General features: G+C 29.5%; 1 protein-coding gene across 1 annotated transcript in view; it reads right to left on the reverse strand.

Annotated features, from left to right (window-relative positions):
- Positions 1–9,071: 9,071 nt before the first annotated feature.
- Positions 9,072–18,054, reverse strand: part of LOC139425629 (arylsulfatase B-like) — a 16,336-nt gene continuing 7,353 nt past the window's right edge. Inside the window, exons 4-6 of the mRNA XM_071181026.1 lie at positions 13,586–13,842; positions 10,878–11,207; positions 9,072–9,215 (exon numbers count right to left, since the gene is read on the reverse strand). Of these exons, the coding sequence (XP_071037127.1) occupies positions 9,072–9,215; positions 10,878–11,207; positions 13,586–13,842 (731 nt within the window). The remainder of the gene's footprint in view (positions 9,216–10,877; positions 11,208–13,585; positions 13,843–18,054) is intronic.

Raw genomic sequence — 18,054 nt, forward strand, 5'->3', positions numbered from 1 at the left:
TGCAGGCTTGTTTACTTTTTGATTAAGCATGTTTAAAATTATTTATTATTTAAATAAGAACTGAATATAATGAATATATATATGATGAATGTACAGAAAACTACAAAGGCTGGGCGATTACTCGCTACCGCCTAAAAAAATTCAATAAATAAGTAAATGAATAAAAAATAACCTAAATTATTTTTAAACATAAAATTCTGAAAATTTTTGTGGCTGTTGGCTCCTAAAAATTGGTTCTGGCTATAGAAGTTTTGCAGTCTTCATTAAATTATATATACAAATAAATTTTTTTATAGAAAAAATCGATATTTTTTGTTATTATTAAATTTATGTTGTTAGAGACAAAAATGTTAGACAATCATTGAATCATTTCCTCTATTTTCTGCTTTTTGTCCTATATTTTCAACTTAATATATTTTGTGCATAGAAAAATTTACAACAAGCACTTCCGCAGTACATTTTGTCACTTTTAAATACCCATTGTTGTTACTATAATTAAGTAGGAGAATCATCTGGAAAGTATGTTTCACTTAGTACATAACAGAGAACAAAACATAATTATCTGGAGAGATTTATTGCAAAAGAAACAGCAACATTTCAGATGCTTCTCAACATAAGAACCACTGAAATTGTAACATAACAGATTGTACATAACAGAGTACAAAATATAATTATCTAGAGAGATTTATTGCAAAAGAAACAGCAATATTTCAGATGCTTCTCAACATAAGAACCACTGAAATTGTTGCATGTTCGTACGTTGGGGTAACTTATTATAGTCCACTATTATATTGGAGTATCTGTCATAGCTGACTGCCCCTGTGTGGGAAAGTGATACGTTTTCAGGAATTTCATCATGTGTAATAACAGGCTAAAATTACTGGAAGTAAGATCTGGCAGAATCACGGCGGCATTGTTACAGAATGTTATAAAGTTTTTGCTGAAAGATTTTTCTTTTGGGAAGTAAAATAACTTTAGTTTTCTTTTTTGCAGAAATTTTTGAAAGATTTTTCTTCTTCTCTGGAATTTAAAAGAGTCATTTCTTGTGCATTGGAAGAGAAAAAATAGTGATTTTTTCTATTTTCTTGTGAGAATAATGAAAAATAAAGAATAACGAAATAAAATAAAAAATTTTGCCAAAAAACAATTTCTTTAAAAATGGCAGGTGGGAAAGAAAGTGATTTTTCTATTCTCTTTTAAAAATAATGAAGAATAAAATGTTGACAAGAGACTTTTAAAAAATCTGCAGAAAAGTAAAAAATTCTTTTATAGAAATTTTTGAAATTTTTTTTCTCTGCAAAATTAGTTTCAAAAGTTGCCCTTTTCGTGCGTCAGAGAGGGATGAAATGATATTTGAGAATGAAAAAAATTGATAATGAGTGGCTTCAGTTATAATTTTAATTAGATAATATTAAAAAAAGAAATCTGAATATCATGTTCTTTCTTTCATTTTTTTAAAGAACATCATACCATTTTAATAAAATTTGATTGTGAGGGGGGGTTTTGTTACAAATTCAAATTTGTGGCAAAATAATTAATAACCCCATGTGGTACATTTCCCCCTCTTTTTTTAAATCAAGCATTTGAGTCTTAACTTTATCGCTCACAGCTCGCGCTGATTTCAACATAAATATATGCATTGTTTTGATAATTTTTTTTGGCAATTATTGCTACGAATTTTTACTTGTTTTTTTTGTGTGGAAATTTTGATGTCTTTCATTGCTCAATTATTATTTATAATTTAGTGATTTTGTAAGAAATACTGATCTTATTATGGCACTCAAAGTTAGAATGGCGGTTTCAAGAAATCTCTCTTTGACATGTTCCGTTTACGCGGATATCCTGCATGATGCATGCCGTGTTTCAATCGTTTTTTCGAGAGTTAATGCTAAGAATTTTCACATTTAAAAAAAAGAAACTAATCCCGATTCTTTTTTATACAATTGTATTACACGCGGAACTCAAATCACTTATTTGATTATTTACTTTTACTGTGACGATTTCGTCTTTTTTCCCAGCTCTTCGGCATCGTTTATTTATTTATTTTTTACTTTTTGTTGCCATAATCACTACCGATTTTCACGGAGTTTTTAAATTTCTGATTATTTCTCAGTTGATATTATGTCTGCACGTAAAATTTAATTTGTGCATTTAAATTTTTTGACAAGCTTAATTTATGCCGATAGTATCGTAAATCCATGTAATGTTTTGATTGTATTTTTGACAGTTATTGATAATGATATTCATGTGGTGTTTAAATATCCCGATATATTGCTGAAAATATGAGAAATTTTGATATTTAAATTTCACTCAATGATTCTATCGATCTTTTTGGCAGTTATTGCAATTGATTTCCACATTGATTTTAAAATCCAATATTTTAAATACAAGATTATGTATTACAACAACCGAATCTCGAAACGTAACACGCATTTAGTAACCCTTTTTTCAAGAATCCGATTCGCGCGTGATTTTGCCGTCAATCTTTCTTCTTCTTTTTTTCTGTTACAGATTTCATGATATTTAATTATTTTTTTAATGTGATGATGTCTTACGAAATGCTAAAAGGAAATATTTAATGTCCCCCCCCCTTACAAAATGCAAGAATATTGCTCCTAATAGTAGAATAAAAAAATATTACACATTCAATTAAAAAAACTGTATAAAATTTTATTTTATCCAAATAATTGTTTTTTTGTAAACACAACTCTTTCCTTACTTTAAATTAGTAACATAGTGTATATCTGTTGTTATTAAAATTATCTTGCCGAAAGACATTAGTGCTAGAGAGGTTTGTCGCAGAAAGCCTACACAATTTTGCGTCAGGGATAGGGTGGATGTTCAAACACCTTCCTGTGAGACTTTTGCTGCTTCTAGTTACCTCCATTCATTCTGCATTAGAGGAATGTTTTCTCTGGCCACTTTCCCTTAGAAGTATAAGGAACTGTAACGTGCTGGCTCCATTCCCAACGGACCCTTCACAAAATATTTTAACTTAAAAACGGACTCTTCACAAATTTGTTTATCTTCATCATTATTTTGTTAATCGAATAAATCCTTGACAGGAGGGGGGAGGAGAAAGACACACATAAACGAACTAAATTTTGTCTTCGGCAGACGCATCCTTGAAATGAATATTCTGCGTTCAGCTGTATAAGCTAAATACCAAATATTTGTATATTGCATCGCTAATTTAGTAGCTGCAATTGCTGTTTATTTTTTAAAATTTAATTTTTTTAATTATAATTTTACAGTGTTGAGCATAATCTTGTATGTCTTTACAATTTAAAAACTCCTTGGAAAAGGTTTTTGCAATAACGGACCCTATTTGCACAAATTCACATAAGCGGACCCTGGTTGAAAGAATGTGACTTAACGTTTATTTTATATTCACAAATTACGAGTAATTTTTTCACAATTTTACGAAAACGGACCTTCCACAAAATGTCTGGACAGACCCATGCCTATGATACTGGGCTATAAAAACGCATCTTACAGTATGATAAATGTTACAGTCCCGATAATTCTTATTTTGACAGTATTACAATTCTTGGAGTTCTTATGTTGAGAAGTAACTGAAATACTGGTGTGTCTTTTGCGGTAAATCCTTTTGTTCCTTATTATGGGGAACTTACTTTCTATATGACCCCATATACTTTTCATGTCAAGTAAGAAATGTGTATAGAAGTTTTATTTCATTTGAATATTTTGTAAACTATCTCTTTACTCACTTAGCAAATTTAATGTTGCATTTTCTCATTAAAGTAGCCTTACTGTAACATTTCCTGCTAGTGTATTATGCAAAAGAAAGAAAGAATGAAATAAAGTAATTTTTTTACATCTCAAAATTACTATATTTCATTTGTAAACAACGATTGTACTTATTTTATTACAATTATATGGTAAAAATGATAATGAAAATCGTTTAATACTTATTGTAAAATCCATTATTTTATATCTTAATAAACATGTTTCTTATAGAAAAGAATAGTTTCAAATTCAGGATTCTGTGTATTTGTAACAATATGACAAATAAAATATGCAACTGTCCAAAAGAAGAGAAAAAAAAGGCAACTACAAGTTTACTATTTATTTGTATCATAATATATTGTTAAATTAAAAGTGCGATTTATCAATATATTAGGTTTTATATAATTTTTTAGCGGTGCAATTATTTTCATTATTTTATTTGTTTTAATTAAATGGAATTAAAAAAAATTTGAAATATTTTTCCTATTTTTTGACCATTTATATATTACTGTAAAATTTGTTTAGGTCATAGATTTCATAATTTATAACACTTATTATTAGATACACAAAATCCTGACAAATTAAGGAAAAAAAATAATTTTCCTTTATTTTGGTAAATATAATTTTCTTCTTTCTGATAGTTTACTTTTTACGTGTATTTTTGTCTTGTCTTATTATAAATAATTAATTTAGTATAAAATGCCAAATCTACTTTTTATATTTAGTGTACTATTGAAGTTTCATTAAAATCTAAGCTATTTATAATTAGAATATAAACTATTTTTATACCTATGCAATAAATTTCCATCTATGAAATATAGAATCTGTGTGAATGAAAATTTCAATGTTATTACCTTTTGATTTTGATTATTTATTTTCCTATATTATACTCTTTGTATTATTCTTTATGTTTGTGCCAAAAATAGTCGAAGCAAAGTTATTTATAAATAAAATATTCAATAGTAGTTTTATTGTATTTAAAAAACAAAAATATTTGATGCTGATAGTATCATTTACATTGGTATATTGCAATTTTTTTTAAAAAAAGGCTTTGCATACTTAATAACTAAATTTTATGAAAATTGTGATGTAACATTAAATAATTATTATCTAATTATTTTCATGAAAATAATTGGGAAAATTTTATCTTGTTAAGAAACTTAAGTTAGCATCTGCGGGCAAAAGCGATCTCAATACTCTCCTGATCTCTTTAGTATAATCGAATTAATGAGTGAAATTTTGAATGAATTCATAAAAGAGAAGATGGGAACCATGGAGCTATCCCATAATTAATAAATTTTTGAACAATAACTTTTTCGAAATTTTTACATAATGTATTTTTTGTATGCTGAATCAAACGAGAGGGAAAACAATTCTATTAAACTAAGAGTTTAAATGTCATTAGGGATTTATGTATAGTGAGTATAATTTTTGACTTGAACATGTTTTGACTCGAACATGTTGCAAATGAGGGCTGTAACCATCTGAGTTTCCTCAATATGTAGGCAAATGACGGTTCTAGCCATCCTGCACATTTTAATTTAAAAAAAGGGGAGCATTAGTACAAAGTGTCTAATGTATTTATTTGTAAATTATTTAGTAATACATACATGGAGAAAAAAAATTGTAACATTAAGTTATCTATTCAGGGAAGGAAAAAAAATGTTGTGATGAGCAATACAGCAGAACGGTTACAAAGAAATCGGAAACGTTTAAATAAATACGAGCAGAAAAATAATATTTCTTATTCATAAAACGTTTTTAACTTCTAAACTATTATATCTATCAACTTATTTAGAGTGTTATTTGATTCAGCATAAAAAAAAAGTATACAAAACAATTTATCATTTGTCTAGTTATGAATGTCAGATGAATAAATAGATTTAAAGGCAAACTTGTACTAATTTTTTATACATTATAGACACATAACTTTTAATCTATAAATTCTAAACTACTAGTTCTGTCAACATAATTTTTGTTTCAATCAATTAATTCAGCTTGAAAACAGACATAAGAAGCAGAACTCCATTCGTCTATATGGGAATATTTCAGTGTTCCACCCTTTGACCATCTCTAAACAAATTGTTAAAATCTTGATCACTAAAATGTAAATATTCTTGGCATTTAGAAAAAAGAACATTTCTATTGAAATTTTTTTTTTTTTTTGAAATCTTGGAATAATTTACCTTACATATGAATGAGTTTAAAGTATGGAATTGGTTCTCACTTACTCGTTATCTTTTTCTTTTCTTATTTTTTTTCGTTTCTTTTCTTCTCATTTTATCTAATCGAGCAATTTGCACTTGTTATCCAAAACACCTCCCACACACCACTGTCACTTCCCCCATAATCAAAGAGCCACCACTGGGATTCGAACCTGGGTTATTTTATTGGACGGCGAATGCTGTATTCATTGATCCACCGCGGTTCTTAGGCAGTTAATTGTAAAAATATCGAATTTTTTTTTTTAAGATCCTTTAATTTCTTTTTCCCGCTAACAAGGATTTTTGTCCCATACTTGGCGAACCTTCGCCGTCTTTTATTAGCTTTCATGTGATTTCAAATTTTTTATGCACTTATTTTTTGTTGCTGTTTGTGGCTCAGATTATCTTTTAACGATCAAGTGTCTTCACGTCCCATAGTATAATTAACATTTATAATCCATTCCCTCTTATTATTTTCTCGTACAAAAATTTGCCTGTGATCTGAAATTTTAGCCGATTTACATAATTTAAAAAAAAAAATAAATAAATAAAAAAAACATTTTTGATTTTCGTGTCTGCGAGGCGATTGAAATTTTGATCATTTACGACTAGCTAGAGTACTCAAATCTCAACAAGAGTTCCATGTTTCCTAAATTGTGCAAGCGAAATTTGTCGAAAAGCGAAATCTAGACCGCTTTTTGTCGAAACAAATAACAGACTCAATACGTTAAAGATAATAATAAAATAGAAAAAAATAAATAAAAACTACAATTTTTTTTTTTTTAACTAAGCAAAAGGAGAAAAGAATTTTACTTTTGTTAGACCTAAAGCCCCATCGTTGAAAGGAATTTCTATCGCCTCTGAGAATCGAACTGATTCGGGGGATAGAGCGTTCGAATCCCAGTGATGGTTGGTTAATACGAATCCCGCAACCGGCTCGCACCGACCACAGTGCTCCTGTGACAGAGCGTCGAAACGTATAACTACGTATCACTAATATTTTTACTAGTCATTACGAATAATATCTAATTTACCAATTTGAGCCGCTGTAGCTCAAGGAATAGACCGTTCGTTTCCCTATGAGGTTCGAATCCCAGCGATGACTGATTGGTCTGCTCGCACTGACCACAGTGCTGACGGAAAATATCCTCAGTAGTTGGCGGATCATGGGTTAAAGTCAGGCTAACCGTGGGAGGTTTTCCTCTCCATGTGGTGCAAATGCGGGTCAGTTCAATTAAAAAGTCCTCCACGAAGGCAAAATTTCTCTGAATACTTGATCCAGGAGTTCCCATGTTTTCTGGATTGGGTTCAAAATTGCAAGGCTACGGAGCTAAACTATATAGTTGCCTTAAACCTTAAAATGGGTCGGCTGTTGTATATGAAATAAATGATCGATTACTCGAAATTATCGATTACTTTCGAAAATAACGAGTTGGTGAATATGTCTGACCAAAATTGTTCAGATTTTCGATTATGGCTAAAAATAACATGTTGGTCCGATAACATTTGTTAGTTCTAAAGAATTGAGCAAACTTGTGCAAAAATTTAAACTTAGTATTCTAGCATTTTAAAATATTTTTTTTGGGGGGTATTATCATCAAAAATAAAATATTTTACGGATATCAGATTATTTTCGGATTCCAAGGAGAAACTAACAGAATTCACCTTTTAACTTGTCTAAATTAGGTCGTCGGGCTACCGAAGCTGGGGTGCCATCCCTTCCGCAGAGGATCAAAATTGAGATGGCATGTCTTCGGATCATCCTCCGGGATGTTTCCCAGACCGTCGCCAATAGCCCATTGTGCAGCTCTAGTGCGACGTAAAGTAACAACAACAACTTGTCTAAATTATATTATTTATAAAAAAAGATCAATCAAAATCAATGAAAGGGTTGATTCTAAAAGCATTTTCAAAGAAGTTACGTTATAGGCTTGATATACTTATACAAATTATTTCTAAAAATTTTTTAAAAATATTTTTATACTTTAAATGTTCAAAATTAGGGAAAAAGTGGTTGGAAATAGCGAATGTAATAATTTTTTCTGTGATGTTTCACTAAAAATAAAAACGCTTTTTCTCTATTTAATCAAATGCTTAGATCAATAATTGGAAACAAACAATGATACTAAAAATACAAAATTGCACTACTCTTTCACAGCTTTAATATATAAAAAAAGTTTTTTCAAAAAAGTTTTTCTGTATTTCATCCTAATTACGAGAAACCCAGATCCAAACAGAAGAAAAATAGCAAAGAATTAAATTGGCTCTTTAAGATCCCGTTAACTCAAAAAGTAATAGGTCCGGAAATAGGGGCAGTGCTTAAGAAAACAAAAACCTTCGAAAAACTCATTAAAGTGGAAAATAGAATCCTTTTTAAGATTCTTTCTCTTGTAAGAAACTCACTGTTTTTGAGAAACCAAGTTTATAATTAGGAATGTAATTACAAAAAGCAACTTCACTATTAAATACCAAGAGGTATGGGAATTTTTTTTATATATTTATATAAAGATTTAGTTACTTAAATAAATAATTACTATTATTTTGATGCTTACTTTAATGTAAACTTTAAATAGTTTACGTTATTTCGATACAGATTAATTATCGTTGCATATTTGCCCAGTTAAGCGTTTGATGGTATTGTATCATGATCATAAAAAGTAAATGAAATACTAATTTCGTCTGCTCGTGTATCAATTCGTGGGTACAGTTACAAAATTTACCATTTATACATCTCTCCGCTAATTTTTGTTCTAACAGGCAGAGAATTGTTTCTTTCATTTAGGAAACAATGGTATGTAAATTGTTTTTAGATCACCAGTTGCTTGAAGTTTTGTGCATTCTAGATAGACGGAGAGTAGTTGATATTCATTCATGAATTACTAGCTGAACTTAAGTAACCGAAACAAAATTATTTTAGTTAACTATCTAATAAGCAGAGGGCAGCACAATTTTTTTTATGATAAAGTATTTGAAACGCAATTGCAATACTTATGAGATCTTTCAGAATGTGTTACTAAATAATTTTTTAAAAAATATATGCATTTACGGAAAATAGTTTTATTAATATTATAAATTTGTTTCTATATGCGCACAATTGATCACAACCGTTCTCTATTTCTAATGAGAATCGTCTGGTTTCTTCCACGGACTCCAAGCATATCCATGATACTTAGGATTCGCAAACGGGTCTTGTTTTTTATTTCTTATGCGAACAGCTTGAGCTCTGTACTTCTTCAGTTCCCATTCTAGTCTCTTAACAATCTGAAAGACGAAATTTTATGAAAAATTTACTAAAAGGATGTGGGTTATAAAATGAATTCAATTTTTTACCAAATTTTTTTTTTGAGGGAAGTAAACAGTTTGTCTCATTTGGAACCGGAGTAAATGTTTTTAGAATTTTTATTGCAAATAACTATTTATATATTTATTTTTTTAGAATTTCAGATTGAACTGGTTTTGATACTACAGTTCCTGGCCTAATTATTAAACGCACTGTAAGGTTCTATATAAAATCTTAATTATCAAGTAATACTATGAAGGTATATTGTTTTTACGTGACTGAAACCGGTTTGCACTTGTTTACGTTTGTGTATCAGTTGGTTAAATTGGACGATATATAATATTAATTTGACGATTGGATAAATTAGACGATATATTATATAAATATAGAATATTTATTACACCCGGTATAATATTAGTATATTATAATAATTAGACCAAATTATTAGACGCACTGCTGTTTTTTAATAATTACATGTTTTGCACAAGTTCGTATGCAGTACTTTTACATTTAAACAAACATGTAATGGATTTTTATTCAGGAGATTTTTATATACTTCCTATTCGCATTTATTTTTAACGTATTGCATTACAACACGAACGTAAGCAAATGTAAACCGGTTTCAGCAGCGTGAAAGCAATAAAGCTGTATAGTATTACTCGATAATTAGGAACTGTAACTTGGGACTTAATTGGTTTGTTTAATTTTTGCAAGAAACAAAACCCAACTGCTTTTGCCTTACTTTGGGGTTTAGCTGTTTTCCTTCGAGGTAATAATAAATAAAAAAATAATAATTAAAAATGTAATTTTTAGATTGTATCGAACATTTATAATTTTTATTTATTCGTTTTTTTTATTTACTTTGATTTCTTTCAAATAAAGTTAAAAATGAATTCGGTTAAAATAATTCAAATTTTTTACTTTTATTTAGAAGTCGATGCAGGTAGAAAAAAAAAATTTGAGAGCAAGTTTTAATTTTCAAGTTTAGTTTCTCGAGAGTTATTTGATAGATTACGCACAATTTTAGATTTTTATCATATAGAATTATTTTGTGTAAATATATTTCATGGTCTATGCCTTTCAATTAAGTAAAATAGTAAAAAATATTTAATTATCGTAAAATGCATGGTGCTATTCTTTTACATTCGAGTTTTATAATTTTAAGCAATTTCATTTTTAGATTCGTTAATATTTTTCCAGAGACATAGGGAAGTATTCACAAAGTCAAATTAACAATTAATTTCAAACTTCTAATTGCTCTCTAGACTAAACTATTGTAACAGCATTTTTCATATTACAACTACATATTTTGAAGGTAAAAATTTCGAATGCGCTGAATAAAAAGGTCTGATTATTCAGAGTAAGTACCATCTTTCAGTCTGACTTCCAAAACTAAATTATCGCTGTTCTATTTGATAAGAATATTTAAGTTATTTTTTTTAATACGTTAAAACTGCATTTCTGCTCGTGTAAATGCAAATGTTAGGAGATATTTAGATCTACCTTTATCTAGCTCATTGTTCAGATGTTATATCATCTGTATTTTTTTTTCAAGAATATTTGCATCAGAGTTAATTTTTGTTTCTTGCCATTTGATTTTTTAAGACAAGGTTTCTAAGTAATTATTATTAAAATATTAGAACCTCTGGTTTGATATCTGCCAAATTATTATATTCACAAGGGTCTGCAATGATATCAAAAAGACAAGCAGCTTTCGCTGGTCCACAATTAGCTGAAATATTTAAAGGTTTTTCTCCACATTCTACGATCAGTGATTGATGAGGTTTGACACGTTTAGTAGGTTTATAACTTTTGTTTAATATTTTAGACTTGTTCGTGTAATTTGCTGACTTTTTCACAAATTTCAGATCACTATTCTCTTCACCATCGAATTTACGATGCTTTCTGTATGTCTTACGTATTTTACGTAAAATGGAAACTACTTTGGATTTTTTCTTTAGTTCTTCATACACCTAGAAAAATAAAATTTATAAGCATTCCAATGTGAATCTGCACTTTTTAACAAAAACGGTTATTAGCAAGAATATATATGAAAAGAAAAAAAAAGAAAATAAGATATCAACTTTTATTTATTTTTTAATACACTACAGATGTAAAATTTGTAATCATTTTTATGTGAAACTATGTATTATATGAAAGAAAAATGTTCGATTATTATTTATAATAGACAAAATGAAAAAATAAGGTATAATAAAATAAAATTTGTTGGATAATAAGCTTAAGAAAATAATTGTATAACAATAAGTGTATAATTGTAATAATAATAAAAAATATTTTTGCGGTAGTAGGTATTGCATTTAAATAACATTCCGATTCATAATTCTTTTAATTCACTTTAAATTTAAGAATATTAAAATTTTAATCGATCAAAAACACGTCTCTTCCCTTAATTTAAATAAGACCTTACACATTTTATGGTGAATTTACTAAAATAAGTTGCAGTATGTATTGAAATATCGGGATGCTATTTGCAAATCATCTTAACCACAGAAAACCATGTAGCTTAAATATTTGGCAGAATGAGTTTTTTAAAATAATGAATCATACAACACCCAACATATTATTACAACATCTTATTAAACATGCATATTTCGATGTTTTTAAAATACCATGTAATATCAACTAATTTCTTCAATTATTTAAAAAAGGATTATAGTAAATTATATGAAATCTTGTGGATATACCTTATAATTGTAATCTCTTCGTGACCCTCTAAATTTTTTTTTCATTGACTTTTTTTTTTATCTCTTTAACCTTCCTTGCCTAAAAGACTCGATCGAAGTTGTAAAAAATGATTAGCCAAAAATTTTGTAGAGTTATATAAGATATTTTAATTGGATTTTAGTAAGAAATCCTCAAAAACAACGTATAAAGCTGAAATGATGCCGATAAAATGTTAATGTGCTTAAATTCTATATAGATTTCTAGCCCCTTAATTTTTGATGCAATTTTTTTTTTTAAATTTTGCCTTACCCCCTTTTTTGAGGGTTAGAAGTCCAAATATGTAAATATATAATACATATTAAGAGAAAGTACGTTTTTTTTGTCTGATTTAATAACTTAATTAATAGTCAGTACTAATTAATTAGCATATTTTAAGTTACTCCCTGGAACTAGTAAGATAGTGCACCAGTAAGATTATACGTGTGAATCCGATCATTCGAGCAAAAGTTATTTAGGGTGAAATGATTTATTTTGCGCACTGAGCAGTGTACAAAATAAAAAACGAACCACCCTGAATAACTTTTGATCTAACAATCAGATCTCCATGTTTTAAGACTCAATCTTATTGGTTCGAGAGAGTGACCTCAAATATGCTATTTAATTAGCGCATACGATATTTTAAGTTATGAAATCAGGCACAAAAACGTACTTACTCTGAATAAGCATAGCTTTTTTTCGACGGATTCAGATTTCTGATCCCCAAAACATAGGGGTTAGCCGTAATCTGGGAAATATGGTCCCAAAAGTTTGGCCAGGAGAGAGGTCCAAAGTTTATACCCTTTAATGTTAATTTTATTTTTTGCTTATTTCGCCATATTTCGAGAACTTTTTCAGCGAATTAAAAACTTTTTGCACACAACTATAAAATTCGTTTTTCCAAAGATGATTTCATGAGAAATATAAATTTTAGTAAAGATTTATTATTTTATTAAATAATAGTCGAAACAAATTCGAACTGTATGGTAATCTTTACACCATTTTAAAGGATGTAATTTTTTTCATGGAAAAATACAAAATTTGAACGAAATCGGTCGAATAGTTAGTAAGAAATTGAATTTTAAAAATACAGCTTCTTTAACGACTTTTTGGACCGCTTTCCTGACCTAACTATGGGAGGGTATTTTCTAAATTGAGGCTGTCTCCGATATTTTGGGAGTCATAAATCCGAATTGGTCGAAAAAAAGGTATATTTATTCAAAGAAAATACGCTTTTGTGTCTGATTTCGTAACTTAGAATATCGTCTGCACTTATTAATTGGTATATTTGAAGTTACCCTCTCGAGCTAGAGTACTAGAACGTGAAAATCTGATCATTAGATCAAAAGTTATTCAGGGTGATCCGTTTCTTTTTGGCGCACTGTACATTCAGAACGATAGTGCTCCATGCCATTTTGCAGCCTCTGTCAAATAATACCAATATATAGATATAAAAGAGATTTCTCTAAGATCCCTCTCAGAATCCTTTAATTTGCTTTTATCTTTTGTGAGTGGAAAAAAAAACATTTTAACTTTTCGGTAAGATTTAACGAAAAAAATTATTTCTTTATAGCGTAATTTTGAAAGATTTTATAAGATTCCAAAAATCACACAGTAAAATAACAGTTACTTTTAATTGCTCTTTCAGTTCTTCATTTGTAAAAGGAATATTTTCCTCATTTTTACCCTCTTTATCAAACCAACCATCCATACGACCTTTGAAATTGGTACCTTTCACTAACTTATATTTTCTCAATCGAATTGATTCAGTCTTCAATATCGGGTCAATATTGTGTAAAATTGAATGACGAGGGCTTTTTTCATTGTAGCAAATGGATTTCCACTGGTTATATCCATCAATTTTTCCAAGATTCTTTACATCTCCACCTAAATATTAGAAGTTTAATACATTACTTTTCTACCAAACATAATTTCGAGACAAAAAGAAAGCTTTATCATGAAAATAACTACACGAGAAGCTTAGTAAAAACACACATCAAGCCTTTATTTTTTATAATATTGCGTTTTAGTTCATGAAGATGGGTAAGCTCACTTTATGATATCTACTGTATTAGTGAGTGAAACTCCCATACTTTATCTATTTTCTCACGCACCAATTTTGCGTCTGAATAAGTTCATAATTTTCTTCATAAAATACAACCTTTTTTTTCTAATAGCAGGTACTGAATATTCCAATTACGTTCTATAAGGTAAAGCATTTGTTTCCCAATGAGGCGAACCAAGTTCGAATCCCAACGTTGACTTGTCGATACCAATTTTTCTTCCGGTCCGTGTCAAACACCGTGCTGACGTAAATTTTTCACAATAGTCGATGAGTAATGGGTTAGAAATCATTTGTCGTCGGGCTAACAATGAGAACTTTTCGTGATTTTTTTCATAAGTTAATGCAAATGCGGGTTAGCTCCATGAGAAAATTCTTTACAAAGGCTAGCTTGTCCCAATACTTGATCTAGTAGTTCTCTTGTCTTCTGGATTTGGTTTAAAATTACAAGATTATGGAGTTGATTATAGATGTTCGTAAACTCAGAATTGGGTCGACTGTTCATTGCCGGTTATAAAATAAAATATAAAAACTATGATTTGGAATTTAGGCACTATGTGTAATCTTCTATATCAATTATATCATAGATAATATTTAAACATAGTCCGGTAACAATTATCTCGTAAATAAAACTCTCCGATATTTTAATTTCCAATAAAATAGTTATTGTAATCATTTTTAGAAGTTTAATATCTCTGAAAGGAAAATAAGTAAATTGAAGTTAACTTTACATTTGGTCTTTGATACCCTGGGGTTTTAATCGAGCGAATCAGATCTGAAGTCTGAACTATATATATATTTTTTTCTTTTTCCAATGGCAGGCACTGCATTTGTATCTTGCCTATACTATGCCAGAATTGTTGCTCATTTCGCGTTACCCAGTGGGCACCTGTGAACCAAAGTCACGGAGGCGAGCTACATTGTCCACGCCACACTGCCACAAACCCGTTTATAGGGTGGGCCACATTCACACATCATACACACGCACAACTGAGGACAGCACAAAGAGAGAGAGAAACATCCATGCTCAGAGCGGGATTCGAACCCGCAGCCGATGGCTTCGCAGTCAGGCACGCTAACCGCTCGGCCACCTGGCCGGCGTCTGAACTATATAATTTTAATCTTTTGTTTTAACGTAAAAAAAATCTAAAATCAATAAATGATATTCTTTTTTTTTAGGCTTTAGTAAAGTAAGATTTCTATCCTAGGCCTTGTTGAAATTGCAAAAATGGAGAACTTTAACCCCTTAACGATCGGTTAATTTTCAAGAAAACGGTCATAAAAGTGCCTATTTTTTAATTTTTTTGTATTTGTATTACGTATTTGATTAGTGCTGCAACTAGTTTAAAATAAACTAACTATCTACATTTACCTTAAAAATATCCTGGTACTGCCATCAAGTGTGTAAAATGAGAAATAAAATGTTTTCCGGGTAAAAGAAATGAATTAGTTTTATTCTTATTGGCGCATTACTACTGAACACTCCAGCCCGTCAATATCACGGAAGCGAGAAATAGCCGGCGAAATCTCACCCCGTCATTTTTACGGGAGCGAGAAGGAAGGGGATAATGTGTGTCTTTTTCTCAGAAAATACTGTTTCTCTCGATTTTTAAATTTTTATTTATTTATTTATTTGCTCCTCTGCTTTTTAGAACACATTTTAGCACATTCAATCCTTTTGTTTCTTCTGTTTGTTTGATATCGGAACTTCGATTTTTTAAAAATTAAAATGAGTAATTTAAGATTTTTTGTTGAAATATAGGCTTTAAAAGTGAATTATAATTTTAAAAAATAAAATAAAACGACTGAAAATAGACTAAAAAATAAAAGCATTTTAAACTATGTATCATATCAAGAATGAAAAAATTTGAAATAGATTCTGTATATTCTTATAAAAGTTGCTTTAAACTGGTTATTTTAACTCGGGTAAGAACATTTGTTTCCCCTTTAAAAAATTTTTCCCTATGATTCTTGAATATTCAATGTTTATTATCAATCTTTCCCCATACCTAGAAAAATGGCATTATTTAATAAACTGACAAAATACATAATCGAAAATTTTCTTTTAATGTATAGTGGATTTTTATTTTTATTATGGATTATAATTAATGTATAATGGATTTATTTAATGTATAATGGATCTAATTATCTCTAAAATTTCACTGTACTTAGTGTAAAATTTAATTGCGTTTTTTGGTTCACATAGTAAAGGGGTCTCCAAACATTTGTCCTAAGGGATTGAGTCTTTCAGTAAGTCCCAAGGGCAGAAACCTAGTTAGCTAATGTGTGAGTAAAAGAAAAGTGGTCATTCCATCAATTTTAGAAATGTACGGAAAAGCGCTCATTTCCGACTTTTTGAGACTATCTTAAGCATTTTTCAAAAGATATCTTTGATTTTTTTTTGCTTCTATCTCTAGTAAAGCATTTTGAGTAGTTTGTTGGTTCATTATATCAACACCAATGGTCGGAAAAACTACATTATTTTTGTTGATAGCTACAACTACTTTATTACAGTTAATTATATACTACGTATATAGTTAACTACGTATATACTATAAGCGTAATCTATTACAGTTAACTATATAACTACTTTTCTTTAAATGAAGAGACTGCAAATTTCTTTTAAATTGTAATTGCTTTTTCACTGCTTTTTGGAGACGAGTTTTGCTGGAGAACTTTATTATTTAAACCCATTTTTAAAGGGGTTTTGAATAAAAAATTGGCTTATTTAAACATGAGTAATTGTAAATAAATATTTGCTAATGTTTACATTAGCAAGTTAGCTATTCTAAACCATTTTTTTTTTGCGTATTTATTCTTGTAATCTTAAACTCTTTAGACCTTCCACACCTGCGAACATTTAATTTAAGAAATGATTGTAAAGAATCAAATGCTTGTGGTTTTGTATGCGTTAAATGCTCTTTTATTTCATCTAAGAAATAAAATACATCAAGGAAAATATGTTCTCTTCCATTGAAATAATCTCAATGTTTAATGAGTGTACATTTGTATTTGAAGGTTTTGTATAATGATTAATTAGCTACTATTCGTAATGGCTAGTTTAAATATTAATAATACACAGTAATTCTTATTAACGCTTGCTTACAGGGATTATTTCATTATGTCAAACCCGCAATGATTGATGATTTGTTTCAATCAGATTCTAAAAATTAGTTGCGTTTGAACATTGTTTCAACTTTACCTAACGTTTTTCTAAACTAACGTCAAAAGTAGTTTGACAGGAATCGCTACAAACTATTGTTTTTTCTTCTTTGTATCGCACTGTTCATTACACACCGTTTTTTTCTTCTTTTTATAAAAAAAAATATCACACTACACCTCAAACAGGGAAAAAAAAGTAGCAACTACAATAGTTTTGCTACTTCTAGCGTGCTACTTCCGACCACTGATTAACACACAGTAGTTTCAAAATACTCACAAATACCCGTTTCGTTAATAGCCAACAATTGAAATGTCTATGGCGTGAGAGTACGTCACTTAATGTCAATTTTTGTGCTGCATTTCTTATTGTTAAAGTTTAAATGCTTGATTCCATTATAAACAACATTTGAGCTTCTTTTCATAATTATTTTGTAGTATTTGCTCACGATATAAATTTTAGAGAATTATCGAAATAAAGAGTAGTTAGCCAGATATAGTCCAACTGTTACGAGAACTTCTCCATGCATCAGACTCGCGTACTGGTGACTACTGGGGAAATGAAGATAAGCGTCATTTCGAGTAGAGTAACCGTTTCGCATAGATTTAGATTGCGAAAGTCATGTCATTTCTTCCCAATTAGAAATGAAATTACACTTGTTTGCATAGCAAAAAACGACCCCAGTTTTTCAATAGGTAGGAATTCTCTTGAAATCGGGAAAGATCTGGCTTGTTGTGTTACATACCAGTGTTTCATGTCATGTTACCACAAGCTGGATTGGTGATGCTTGCTTGCCGTCCCTTGATTGGAAACCCCTGATATAGTACAACCTGTTTAAAAATAATTGCACTATCTACCAGAGTTGGCCGTTGATTAC

This window comes from Parasteatoda tepidariorum, chromosome 5 (assembly GCF_043381705.1).
Source record: "Parasteatoda tepidariorum isolate YZ-2023 chromosome 5, CAS_Ptep_4.0, whole genome shotgun sequence".
NCBI lineage: Eukaryota > Metazoa > Arthropoda > Arachnida > Araneae > Theridiidae > Parasteatoda > Parasteatoda tepidariorum.